At 39.1% G+C, this 13017-nt stretch overlaps 1 protein-coding gene across 4 annotated transcripts; it reads left to right on the top strand.

Moving 5' to 3' along the window:
- Positions 1–633: 633 nt before the first annotated feature.
- On the top strand, positions 634–12730 carry TMEM41B (transmembrane protein 41B). 4 transcript variants are annotated; one of them, XR_012653171.1, is made up of 9 exons: positions 634–881; positions 1311–1334; positions 2536–2653; positions 3793–3921; positions 5687–5780; positions 6667–6771; positions 8733–8871; positions 9723–9951; positions 12233–12730. XR_012653171.1 is itself a non-coding variant. In XM_075048050.1 (8 exons), exons 1-8 carry the CDS (start codon positions 800–802, stop codon positions 9890–9892), a joined length of 861 nt encoding a protein of 286 aa, XP_074904151.1. In that variant the 5' UTR covers positions 634–799; the 3' UTR covers positions 9893–12730. The 4 variants fall into 4 exon arrangements, 3 of the variants coding, with proteins under 3 accessions (XP_074904151.1, XP_074904153.1, XP_074904154.1); XM_075048050.1 differs by having other exon boundaries at positions 9723–12730; XM_075048052.1 differs by lacking the exon at positions 1311–1334 and having other exon boundaries at positions 636–881; positions 9723–12730.
- Positions 12731–13017: the final 287 nt, after the last annotated feature.

Below are 13017 nucleotides of genomic sequence, written 5' to 3'. Positions count from 1 at the left end.
AAAGAGACATGAAGAAAATCCCGAGACAGCTAGTGGAGTTTTCTTTCCTCCCGGGAAAGACCAATCCGGCTCATTTGAAACAGCGCACTCAAGCTTTCTTCTCGAAAGAGAGGAACAAGCCGGCTCGAAAACCTAAACACCTAACTGTAAAAATCAAACGAGGTTTCCCCTTCCCTCACAGCCCACCACTGCTCCGGAGACCCAACCGCCCGCAGCGCCCGCCGAGGGGCTCCCGCCGCCCTCTCTCTGAGGGAAGCTCCCGCCCCCGCTCACAGAAGTAAAGCCGCTCTCACGCCGTTACCGAGGCAAACCAGGCCCGCAGACGGGTTTATCCTGCTGCCCGCAGGCACGATCGGCCTTTAAGTCCAGCCGGGGCCGAGGAGGCCGGGCTGGGGCGCCACCACCCCGCCGCGCTGAGGGGGCGCCCCGCACCGTATTCACCCCTATTGAGCGCACTCCCGATTACCGTATGTACCCATACGGACGGTCCCGGAGAGGAGGCGTTACCGTATTTACCGTCACTAACCCACCGCCGCATTTCACGACGTGAAGCCCGACACGTGCTCCCGTACACCACGGCGCAGAAGCGCAAGCCCGTAATGCCCCTCAGAAAAGCGGCACGCCGCAGCAGCGCATGCGTTGTGCGGCGGCGGGGGCGGGAGCGCGACCGCGACCCGGTGGGGTGAGGAGAGGAGAGGAGGAGCGGCCGGTCCCGCCTCCTTCCCGCCGTTCTCGGTGCCGGCGAGGCCTGCCTTGACCCCGATTCGCCGGCCGGCGGGCCCCGGGGGAACGCGGAGTCATGGCGCAGCGGAGGGCGGCGGAGCGCGGGCCTTGTCAAGCGGCGGCGGAGAGCGCCAGGCACCAGCGGCAGCTTCTAGAAGGTGCCGGGGGTTGGGGCGGCGGGAGCGCGAGACCTCTTCCTCACAAACGGTCCACCGACCGCTCAACCGACCGCGCGCGGTCGGTTGGGCGGGAGAGCGGCAGCGCGGCCGCCTCAGCGGGGCCGGGGTGGGGGCGGTGAGGCGGGATTGCGGTGAGGCGGGATTCCGTCTCGCGGGGCCTGTCAGGCGCTGCCCGGGGCAGGGCCGGGGGTCGAAATGGAGCAGCAGCCCGTCCCACACACACGGTAATGAGGAAACGCGCGTGGGTTTCGTGTGCGGGTGTGTTATTCCACCGGCGGTACGGCTGTAGTGCAAAAAGGGGCAGTGGCAGAAAGTGCAGTTCGCTGTATTTTCCTTTTCCGTCCTCTGAGGTTTTTTTTTCCCTTGTTGTTTTTGTTTCTTTTTTTAATTTTCTGTTCCTCTCTGAAGAAGATGTTATTAAAATAACCACGGGTGAGTTATTCGTGCTTGTGACTGCTATGGGGATGCTGCCTTCGGCCTTAGCAGAGCCAGTGCACACCTGTGGGATCACGCTGACCTCAAAGTGAAAAACATTAAAGCGAGTAAAATTGCCAGTTCGTCCAGTCGGCTCTGTTTCATCCGTGGGTTTCATCATCCTTTTGCTGTGTTTCACAACAGAGAGGTGGCAGTGCGACCCGGTTGAATGTTGTGCGTTGGCATTGTAGTCGTGCCACCAGCACCTACGAATGAAAATACAGCCGTGGCGTTTTTTGTGTTCTTCAGGTGACCGAGACTGACGCTCGCCACAAAGCTGTGCTAGCCTAGCAGTGTTTTGATATGTGCACGCATACACACTCTAGTGTGGATGCAGAGACTTCTTACTGTTTATTTTTCTGTTTAAAATTCTTTGTGTGTATAGCTGTACTTGTGCTAATCAGTGTATTGCACATATATAGTCGTATTGGTAAAAATCTAAAGTATAGAAGAGACCTAAAATGTGTGTCACTTATTATATTCCCATTACATCCTTTACACAAGAATTTAAAGGCTAATAAAAACTTACATGGATGTATCCAAGAGAAGTCTTTTTATATGAGTGTAAAATTTGTGTAATCCCAAGTCTGAGAACTGTAATCTTCATATCTCAGGCTTGTGTGTGTTTGTGTTTACATATGTTTTCTCCTGATGAGTGTGTCTCACCTAACTGGCTGGTGGCTGTGCCAGGTGTTCTTTCTTAGGAGAAAAAAGGAAAAAAATCTGTTAATGAGCATGTTTCAAAGTTGCATTGTACATACTGAAGTTTTAACTTTGAGTTAAACCTCTAGTTAACTAGACTGGCAGAAGATTTCTGTCAAAAAGGAAAAAATATGTATGAGGTGCTTTGTTTTGCTCTTTTTTCTCTTTACAAATTTATTTATTAATTGAGGCTTAAAATATTACAGATCATAGAAGTTGACTTCTGTAGGATGTTTGCCGGTGTAAGAACCTCAGATTTGTTTGATAGCTTTCAGGGAGTGTGAGCAATGTGTTGTATATGTTATTGAAAGCATTGGTGGGAAGATTATGTTCACAGAGAAATGTTCACTTAACATTTCCTTAAAGTATAAGTTTGAAATCTGTTATAAGATGTGAGGGTTTTCTTTTTGTTGTTATTTTGGTTTGGTTATTTAACTTTGTTTTTGTTTAATTTCAGGGAAAGCTCGGGCAGAAGGTGGATCAGCTCGGACGTCACTTCTTATTTTAGTGTCCATCTTCTTATCAGCTGCTTTCCTTATGTTCCTAGTATATAAAAATTTCCCACAACTTAGTGAGTAAGTATGTCAGGAAAGATTAATTTGTTTGCTTTTCATTCAGTATCAAATTGTAGAGGAGCCTGTGTGGGGTTAAGTGATTTTTAAACTGACGTGAGTTAATAATAGACATAACCTTATTTTTTTAAAAGGGAATTTGAGTTTATAACCTAGAATGTCAGGACACAAAGCTTAATATTGAAATACTAACTGGTAGGATCTGTGTAAACAGAGTTGTACTTGACCTAGGGTTTCTGTTGCACAGTTGAGATACTATGTTTTGAAAAGTTATCCCCTGTCACATTAGCAAGGATAACTCACTATGTTCTTAACCTTCTTCGGTTGATTGCCAAAACATGGTTGGTTAGGGCTAGGTTTATTTTAAAGTGCCTTGTGCACTGGTATAACTGGAGGCTGTTATCAAAAGGGGGCATCCTTCTTCCTTCATATCTAAGCTTCACGTTCCCTTTTCCTCCTTTTTGTTGCATCTAGTACTCGTGTTGGGAAGGTAGATAGTTTGACAAGATGGAAGCCTGCTTGTCTGACAACTTTCTTTTTTTCTTTTAGTAGTTAATTTTCTGTCTGATTAAGTTGCTCAACAAGTTCAGTTTGCAACAGTCCAATCACTAAGTCTGATACAGAGGAAGAGAGGACACTCAACTATGCTGCCCAGGGTTGCACCAGATTAAGGTGTGACATGAGATTTTGCTCTTAAAGCTTTGTTTGTTTGTGAGGTAAAGCTCTGCTGCTCTTGTTGCACTTCAAATGTTAAGACCCTAGTGTTGAGGCAGTTACAGTTGGTTTTGGCTGAAATGTTGACTGCTGTTCAGTTGCCAAGGTTTGGTTTGAGTAATTATTTCTTTCTGATCGGTACTTGGTAAGAAGAAAAAATAATCCTAGAAATGAAGCAGGTTATTGTAATGAATAAAAAAATATGGTTTGCAAGTACCTAAAATTGAGGATTTTCTAATACAAAACACTGTAAATATTAAGTGTTCATCTGAGAACATTATCACAACAATAATCATAGTTTGTTTGCTGAGGTTGTAGTTTAGTGGTGTGGTGTATCTAATTATCTATATATTCAGTAAATAATTTTACTATGCTGTTTGATTATATTTACCACCATTCTGGCTTGCTTTTTTTTTTTTTTCCCCCAGAGAAGAAAGAGAATGTATAAAGGTTCCTAGAGATATGGATGATGCAAAGGCCTTGGGAAAAGTCCTGTCCAAATATAAGGACACATTTTATGTTCAAGTATTAGTGGCTTATTTTGCCACATATGTTTTGTATCCTTTTTCTGATATAAAAGGTAGTTTAGATGTAGTCGTATTTCTCTGAAAAAGAAGTGAAAAATACAAACTTATAAATTCTCGATCATGGGTGAAGGAGGCTAACATAACCTAGGTATGTTTATAAATAGACACAAATATTCCAAAATCTTTGAACCTAGAAAAATTTCTTCTGTGTTTCAGTATGCTTTTTGGACTGTAAGAAAGGATTGAGTAGAAGGAAATTGATGTGTGCATGTATAGTAGTAAGTGCTGTTGGGGATTTGCATGTAGCTTCACCTTGACTGTGTCTGTTATGGACCAGATTTTAACTTTGGTATTAGACTTGGTCGCATTTTAGTGTTACAGTAACTTTTTTAACTGCAAACTGAATTGCCAGTCAGAAATTGCTGTTGATTCTAAAGGAAAACTGAGACTACTGCACTATTCTTCCTTGAAACATTCAAAAGTGCCATATAAGAGTAATTTACAGGATATTTTACAGCGTTTCTCAAGGAAAGCATTTTGAGCCTTCTTTCATCTCTGTAGTGCCTACATTCAAAAAACAAATCTCTATTTCCTTTGAGAGCACTAAATTTCTGAAGTACTTTCTGTCTAGGGAGACGCAAAGGCTACCTGTGTTCTGTGTTAACTTTTTTCCTGAGTGCTGAATATATTAATTAATCATTAAACACACTCTTAACTAGAACACTTAACTAAAGGTTAGTAACTTTAAAGAGCTGTATAAGAGGTCTGTTTCATAGTTTAATGCAGGAGGCTTTCATAACTTGGAGAAAAATCAGTGCTGAATGTGCCATTAGTAATTATCCTCTAGCTCATTCTTTTTAAGTGTAGTTCACAAAGAATAGATTTATGAAGAAAATTAAAATGTTAGAGTTTATATATTAATAAGTAGTAGAACAGAATTGCCTGTTTATTGAACTACTATATCAGCTGATGTGACATTTACTGTGTCAGCAATAGACTGTGATCAGTTGACAAGTATGTTACAGTTATCTCAGAACCTTGACACTTGCTTAGAAAAAAAGCTGTACTGGTTGTAATGGACTTAATATAAAGGAAGATTAGTTGGCTTTTTGATACTTCAGTCAATTCAACTTGGATAAAATAGTGTGCAGATTTTTTTTTTTTGCTTTATAAGATTTCTATCCAAAGTGGGCAATACATCATAGTCTTAAGTATGCCTAGCAAGCCTTAATCTCAGCAGTGTGTTTGCTTACGCTGCAGAAACTTAATTTTTGCCTTTTTGAAAAATTCTGACTGAAATTAGTGATTGGTATCCTGGTTATCTAGCGAATGCAGCATGCCTATTTGTGAGGAAGTCGTAATTGCCTTCATACCTGTCAGTCTTCCATGAAACTCATAGTAGGTATGGGCTTGGAGAGTTCTGTGAGCTTTTCAGAGGCAATACCTGAAATCTGTATATCTGTAGTCAACAATGTAAAAGCAGAAGTATGCATTTCCTGTAATGTCACAATAAATCCCCAGTGTCAATTGTAGCAGAGATAAAGAGAAAAATGTAGTACAGCTTTTATTTAGTGACTTATTTTTCTATGTGTAATGATGAATCTACCCCTTGTTTCTCTGTGCTTGGGCTTCTTGTGCTACTTTGCAAATGTATTTTGAAGTAAGGATCTTTAGAGGATATGCCTATTTATATTTATGCTTTTACAAATTGCAGTATGTATCCTGACTGCTTATAAAATTCAGAATTGGGTAGCTTTTTAAAAATGTTTCTTTTTCTTAACTAAGATGCATCCAGCTTGCAAACATTTGCTATTCCTGGGTCTATATTTCTCAGTATCCTGTCAGGGTTTCTTTACCCCTTCCCGCTGGCCTTGTTTCTTGTTTGTCTGGTAAGTATGGAGAATAGGTAGAAATATATCCCCTCACAAACTGTTTGGAATACAGTGAAGCATCTGAACAGCTTCCGGTTTGAAATGATCAGAGTCTGAGTGAAGTAGGGGTATACTTTAGTTTCTGAGGAATGAATGAGTTTTCATTCAGCTCTGTTGTGAGAATGGTATTACCCACAAAATTCACTGTAGCATTTGGTGATGATTCAAAAGACTAAACAGTTTCTCCAAGTTTTCTTAATAAGAGGGACCTGAGTGTGAATCAGCCACAGTTTCCTTTACTTTAAATTTGGCTAGCATCCACCAGAACCTGATTGTAATTTCAGAACATGATTACTGCATTTTTATTATTACACTGCAAAACACATCTGTTTTTAAATGCCTTAAATACCCAAGAAGCTTAATTTAAGATATTAAATGTATGTTATTGACAAGCTTCAAAAAATGTTGTGTATAGAAGATGCAGTCACAATGAGCCTTACTACGTAAGAATGAGATAATTGAGTAGGTATGGAGGAGCAAGTCGATGAAATTCAAGTTTGAATGTCTTCAATGCCATTGTGCTCCTTATTTGCAAAGCTTTCACTGTTCAAAATCTTAAAACTGTAGAAGCACTCAATATTAACTGATAAATAATCAACATTGTCTACTTTGAATGTTAAGATTGATCTAAATGCCTTGGAAATAAAGGAACTGTCTTGGGTCAACAACATTTTTAGGGAGTGTGTACATACTGCTGAAGGAGAGCCCTTCAGCCTCAATGGAGGGCCACACAGAAGCAGGCTCTTTCTAGCCAGAGTAGTTAATAGGGATATAAGGCTAAGATGAAGTAGAGTTTCTGCTCATTTGTTTGTTTTTTTTTTTGTCTTTTTGTTTTTTTTTTAAGTGCTCAGGACTTGGAGCTTCATTCTGCTATATGCTTTCATACCTAGTGGGACGTCCTGTTGTGTACAGATATTTAACAGAAAAAGCAGTAAAATGGTCAGAACAGGTAAGGTTTCTAGAGATGCTGAAATTTATGATAGAAAATGTATAGTGGAATAGCATGGAAAACTAGGGGGTCTTGTGCTCATGTATCTAATTACAAACAAAGGATTCTGACTCCTTTTTGATACTGTGTAATTACTTTCTCTGAGTGTTTTTAAACAGTGGGGGGGTATTCCTGGTTTTATAGTATTTTTGGGGAGGAAGCTGTTTTTACCTAGGAAGAGTTTGCAACTGATAATCCCCCCTGGTTTAGCCAATGTCAATGGGAAACCTCTCCAGTTTCAATTTAAAGTAATAGCTCTCTATGCATCAAAACTAATGAAGGCGGGGTTTGTGTTTTTTATAGGGGAGGAAAACCCATAGCAGTATGTCTGATTGCAAAACCTTAATCTGAAGATTTTATTGTAGTTGGAGCATTTAGAAGCTTTCTCTTACAGTGTCTGGTAACATTAGTTTCAGCAAGTGTTAATTCTCAGATGAAGTTCAAGATTTTTTGCAATACAAAATCATAGTGTGATTACTCTTTGACCTCATGTCTCTTGCTTTGATACTCTGAAACATGTTCAAACAGATTTCTTTTCTGGCAATTATGAAGCACAACTAACTATGTATTCTGTTCAAGATTTTTGAATCGCAAAAATACTTTAAATTTGTTCCTCATTAGGTAAGATGTGGAGCTGTCCTGCACAAGTGACCTTATTAAATAACATAGTAGTATTTTGACTCTTGACCCAAGTAAATCTTAACATTGCAGTATAATCTTGAGGCTATTCTGAGTGGCAAATGGTTACTATTTCCATTAGCAGAACTGGATATGTGGTTTAAAATTATGTAATGGCATGTGCAGCTTATATCTCACTGTTTCCAGGTTAACTGGACTGTATCATGCTTGCATTTTGAGGGCTAAGACATTTTATATACAGGATTAATCAATGTTTAAATATTTGTCCTTCATTAAGATTAAAAAAAACCCACAATGGTATTACTGAATGACAGTAGGACTACTGACTTTAGTGTTGCAGTTGAAGCTAAAGTTGGGGGGAAAAAACAGGACTGTGGCTGGGGTGAGTTGCCACATGAGGTTTCAGATGGAATTGCAGTCAGACCAGGTTTGGTTTCAACTGGGGCCAGATGACCATGTTTAGGCTTAGGCTTAGGCTTAGTGAAGGTCTGCCAGGATAGGCCAGAAATGGTGGATGCTTTGCTATGCTTACAGCTTGGTTTGGGGTTACAGTTCTTGTTTGAAAGGGCTGATGTGCTAAAGCCAGGCTGGAAGGAGAAGAGACTTTGTAGTACTAGTGTAAGGAGCTGGGCTAGACTTGAGAATATAATTAGGACTGTAAATAAAGTTGGGGCTATTGTGGTTGCTCCTGGGTAAATGTTGATGCTAGGTGTTCTAGTGTATGGGTAGATAGGTTTTGCAATGGTGCTGGCAGCAGCCAGCTGATGAGCTTCAGAGCCATCACCTGGGTGAGTTTCCAGGTGAAGAATACAGCTGTGTTTCAAGTTTGATCATGAGTTAGGACAGAACGGGTTGAGGAACAAAATTCATTGCTAGTTCCTGCAAAAGCTTTAGGGTGAGGATGATAAGCTGGCAGTGTTGATTGGGCTACAGTTAGACAGGCAGAGGTTGCTGTGCTAAAGTTAGTTAGGCCTGTTGCTGTGCTGAATTGCTTGTTTGCTGTTTAAGTTGGCTGATTCAGACACATCATCACCATGCTCCTACCACAGACTGGTATTTCCAGACTACCTTCAGTACTATTTGACAGGTGATTCACTGATGACTCTTCCTGGAGTCACTCATTGTTTAACTGATTTTTATGTTTGCAACTTGTAAATTTCTGCAAAAGATACACCCTCCACCCCCCTCCCCACCCCCCCAACAAACCTCTAGTAGTAAAATCATTGTGTATTTTCAAGGCAGGGATTTTTTAACTGATTTTTTGTTTTGTTTTGTTTTGGCAGGTTGAACGACACAGAGAACACCTCATTAACTACATAATATTTTTGAGAATAACACCTTTTCTTCCCAATTGGTTTATCAATATAACCTCTCCTGTAATTAATGTGCCATTGAAAGTTTTTTTCATTGGCACTTTTCTAGGTAAGAATTCTGGCTAGTGAACTGCAGTTTGAGGGTAGTCAGAAGGGTTGTTATTAGTGTCTGTGTGCGTTGTTCAGCGGAGATCACCACCTACTGGCCAGTTGAAAGATTACACAAGAATATTGTATTTTCGATGTGTGGCGCTTATAGCATCAAAAGATTTTAGTAATCAGGACTGTCTGATGTACTGGATGAGAAGTAATGAGCCCAGGCTAATTACTTGCTTAAGGAAACATACATTATATGAACACTTTCTTAGTAACTTTTTGTTCCACTCCATGACTATAATACTTCTGTGAACTTACATAAGCTCCTATTTTCAGCTCAGCATAATTGTGTGAGGATGTATGTGACTTTGAGCTGAAGGATTGTTTCTCCCCTTCCCACTCCATTTTGTTCATCATAATATATCTTCCTAGGAGTGAATTCATAATTTAACTAATGTAGTGCTAAACACTTTAGTTTTGTAATGGGCATATTTTTGCAAATACTTTCTAATCTGCTTGGGAAACAACCCCTATCTTTCCTTTATAAACTTAAATCTGTTTGTAGAGAGACAACTTGAAATCTGCAGAGCTAAAGAGTAGAGATTAATTTCTTAGTCTTCTGTGTTTGAGTTAGTGTTAAAAATATTTAAAATGGCATATAAACAGTTCTTCTGATAATTTTTTTGTCTTTGAATTTTATATTTACACCCCTCTTTTAAAAAAAAAAAAAGTACAAGGCAACAACGTCTGAAATTTTTGGTGTTAAAAGTTGGATGACTAATCTATGATTTTTTCCTGTTTTTTCACCATAACAAGCTGTTTTTTCTTCCTTTGCCCTCCTACCCTTCTAATTCTCCACTCCAGGTGTGGCACCACCGTCCTTTGTAGCCATTAAGGCAGGAACAACGCTGTACCAACTTACAACAGCAGGGGAAGCTGTTTCCTGGAACTCTGTTTTTGTTCTCATGATTCTAGCCATCCTCTCCATCCTACCAGCTGTCTTCCAGAAGAAATTGAAACAGAAGTTTGAATAAGGATCAAACCGGACCAGAATTTCCCATACTTCATCTCAGGATCAGCACTTCTGATATTTGTATATTTGCTTTTCTATTGGATCTTAAGCAATTAAAGGGGAGGCTTGTGATTGATAAGAATGTCTTTAAATGAACATGTGGCCTAAAATAGAAGGAACTGTGTTCCGAAATGTACTGCATATAGTTTTGTAACCAAACCATCTCTTTTATTTTGGCGGGCGGGGGGTGGGGGTGGCCCTCAGGATGAGGGAAGTGGAAACACAGATGTAACACTTTGCTCTGATTACATGCAGAGCAAAAATAGTAATGTAGACATAAACTACAGATAATGCTTTAAAAAACTTGCAGGAAAAAGCCCTTTAATTATTCAGTCCAGTTTTGTAACATTCTCTGTAGGCTTGCATGTGATTCGGTCTGGGTACATTTCTCATCAACAAAATTTCTCTTCTTTTTTTGCCTTTAGGAGTTCCAAAATAATAGCATAATATAATAACGGTGCTCACTCAAACAAAGGTTTTTTGCAGTACTTTAACTACAATGATATTCTTATCCTGATTGTTTACTTCTATTTATTAGTGCTGTGTGGATTTAAATACTTGAACCTACATCTGCTTTACTAACTGGATTAACAAAAATGAAGTGTCACATCATTTCCTCTTGTCCTCAGTAAAGTTTTATTCTGGGAGAGGGATATTAGAAGGGAGAGAGCAGGTTAGAATTTTTATCATGGCTGGCTGATGACTTTGAAGTTCTAATTTTAATTTTTTAATGTTGATTATTTTGCCAATATTTTGCTTGCATAGATTTATCCTGCCAATTTAAGAAAAAATTTAAGAAAATGATCATATGATTATATAAAACTTTCAGGTCTCAAGTGATTTAGAAATTTTTAACTTTAAGCAGTGTAATATTACCATTTCTCAAGCAATATATAAAGAATATAAAATTTTCCATTGCAGCTCGATTAGCTGGAAGAAATGTCAGGTACACAAATTGGTGCAGTTCTTTATTAAAGAGCTGATTCCAAATAATGTTCAAAGCATCACGTAACAGAAGGCTCTTGTGTCAGTGTATATAAAATCAAAAGGATGATTCCATTGTCTGTTAAGTCAGTAACTGGCAATGGGCAATCAGCTATGATTCACCTTTAAGTAGAAATATATATATTCACTCAATAAGGTATATGATACCTCCCCTTGTATGCTTATAACTGTTGTAGTTTGTTGTGTTGTCAGTGGAATCCCATAAAATGAGGCCCTGATCAGCAAGGAACTGGGGTGTGCATTTAAGTTTATTTTACTGAAACCAGTGCTGCTTATATGTTTAAAGTTGGTTCCCCTGAAGTATCTTGCTGAAATGGGAGTTGACACATTTGCATATGTTCCAATTCAAGGGTTTATTTCTCTGTATCCTCATGTTAACTCATCATATGATAGATCATTGAGATGTAAAAGAACAGTTTCATAAATGTGATAATGTGAAAGGTACTGGTATCTTTAAAGGGTTTTGTTCATTTTGTAACATAATGTTAATTGACTCCTTCATTTCATCACAGTATTACATGTAAATATATAGTAAATATTATTGATCCACTACTTGTCTTTTATTTAAATCGGGGCTGCACAGTAAGTGGTATTTTTTGCTAGGTAGATAAAGGAGTTCATATCACTTCTGTTTGCAAGTTTATTGTAAGATCATTTAACTTCAGCAATTTTGTTGTTTAGAATTTACTCTAAAAGTGTACTTTATTGGCATTTAAAACTGAACAGTGATTATTTTTATTGCTGCAGTTCTAATCTCAGAGGCCATCTACCCAGGGGATTTATTCCATAGGAAATTTGAGTGTGAATTTAGCTGTTGTGAGCAAGTGTCCCCTGGACTATTGAGTGTGAAGTTGCTGTAGATTTACAGCCTACTTTTCTGCATAGTTAATTTTTCATGCAGGTGAACTCTCAGAATAAATTACCTACTACTTTTTGTCCAGTGACTTTTCTCAAAATTTGTCTTAATTTCTGGTCAATAACATGCTGTTGTAAAATCCCTTCTATACTGTATAAAGCCAATGTTTTGGTGGAACCTTGACGCTAAAGAAGGAACTGAAGTGTGTTTCAATTTGATGTGAATCATGCTATCACTTGACATTTTCACTGAGTTACATTTCACTGTGTAGATGGGATCAGGCTATGTTACTGAAAAACCTGTTGTGTTTCAGCCATAGGCTGGGTTCCCATCACAGTGGCTAAAAGCCTTAAGACCTTAGAAATGTTGAAAATAAGTTTTTTTTCCTTTTGCAAAACGTTAGCGGTTTTTTTAACCTGTCCCTTCTGTGTTTATCTTCAGCTGCCAACGGCCTCAGGCGGTTTCCTACCCCATGAGGACTACTTCTGAGGGTTGTGAAGAGCAAGGAAGGCCTTGTGAAAAAGGCAAAAAAGCACTGTGCTGTGGAATACTGTACTAGCCTATTCTTTCCTTTAGGGAATCCAGCAAGTGATCCAAGAGATAGCCATAACACTTTGACCGTAGAACAGTGGCTGCCATGAAACAAACCGGGAAATCAGGAAGATGTAGCTTTGTTTTTTTAATTGCAAGGGATTTTTAAGCTGTTAGGTGACCTGTTCAGCTTCTGGAACTTGTGATACCTGCATGATGTCATTACTAAATGTCTCTTGCCATTTGATAATAAAGCTATTATATAAAACATGAAACATTGTATTTTTGAGTACAATGAAGCATGCTGAACTTCCAGCTAAGCTTAATTTTTTTATTAACCTGTTTAAAAGGGATGAGTTCTTATTAAATGGTATTTTTAATGACTGATTAAAAATTAAACTGAGCTGATTACAGCTGTAGATGAGATTCATTCTGTTTCTACCTTTATTTCAGAATATGTAGGTAAACTTCCTTTTCTAGCTGAAATTAATTTCTCACAACAGTAATTTTGAAAAGTTTTTATTTTTTGCACTGGAAGGCAATTGGGTCTAACTTGTTTTATTTTCTCAAATAGAGCTATTTGCATAATTTGCGGGGTTTTTTTTTTGCATGAATTCCTGATGGAAGGCTCATGTGCTAAAGTTGTTATAGCTTCATTCACCTTCCCTTAATATTCTGTTATGTCCAGTTTATGG

Source organism: Buteo buteo, chromosome 16 (assembly GCF_964188355.1).
Source record: "Buteo buteo chromosome 16, bButBut1.hap1.1, whole genome shotgun sequence".
Lineage (NCBI taxonomy): Eukaryota > Metazoa > Chordata > Aves > Accipitriformes > Accipitridae > Buteo > Buteo buteo.
The sequence above is the reverse complement of the archived record's forward strand: the minus strand, read 5'-3'. Positions and strand labels throughout refer to the sequence as shown.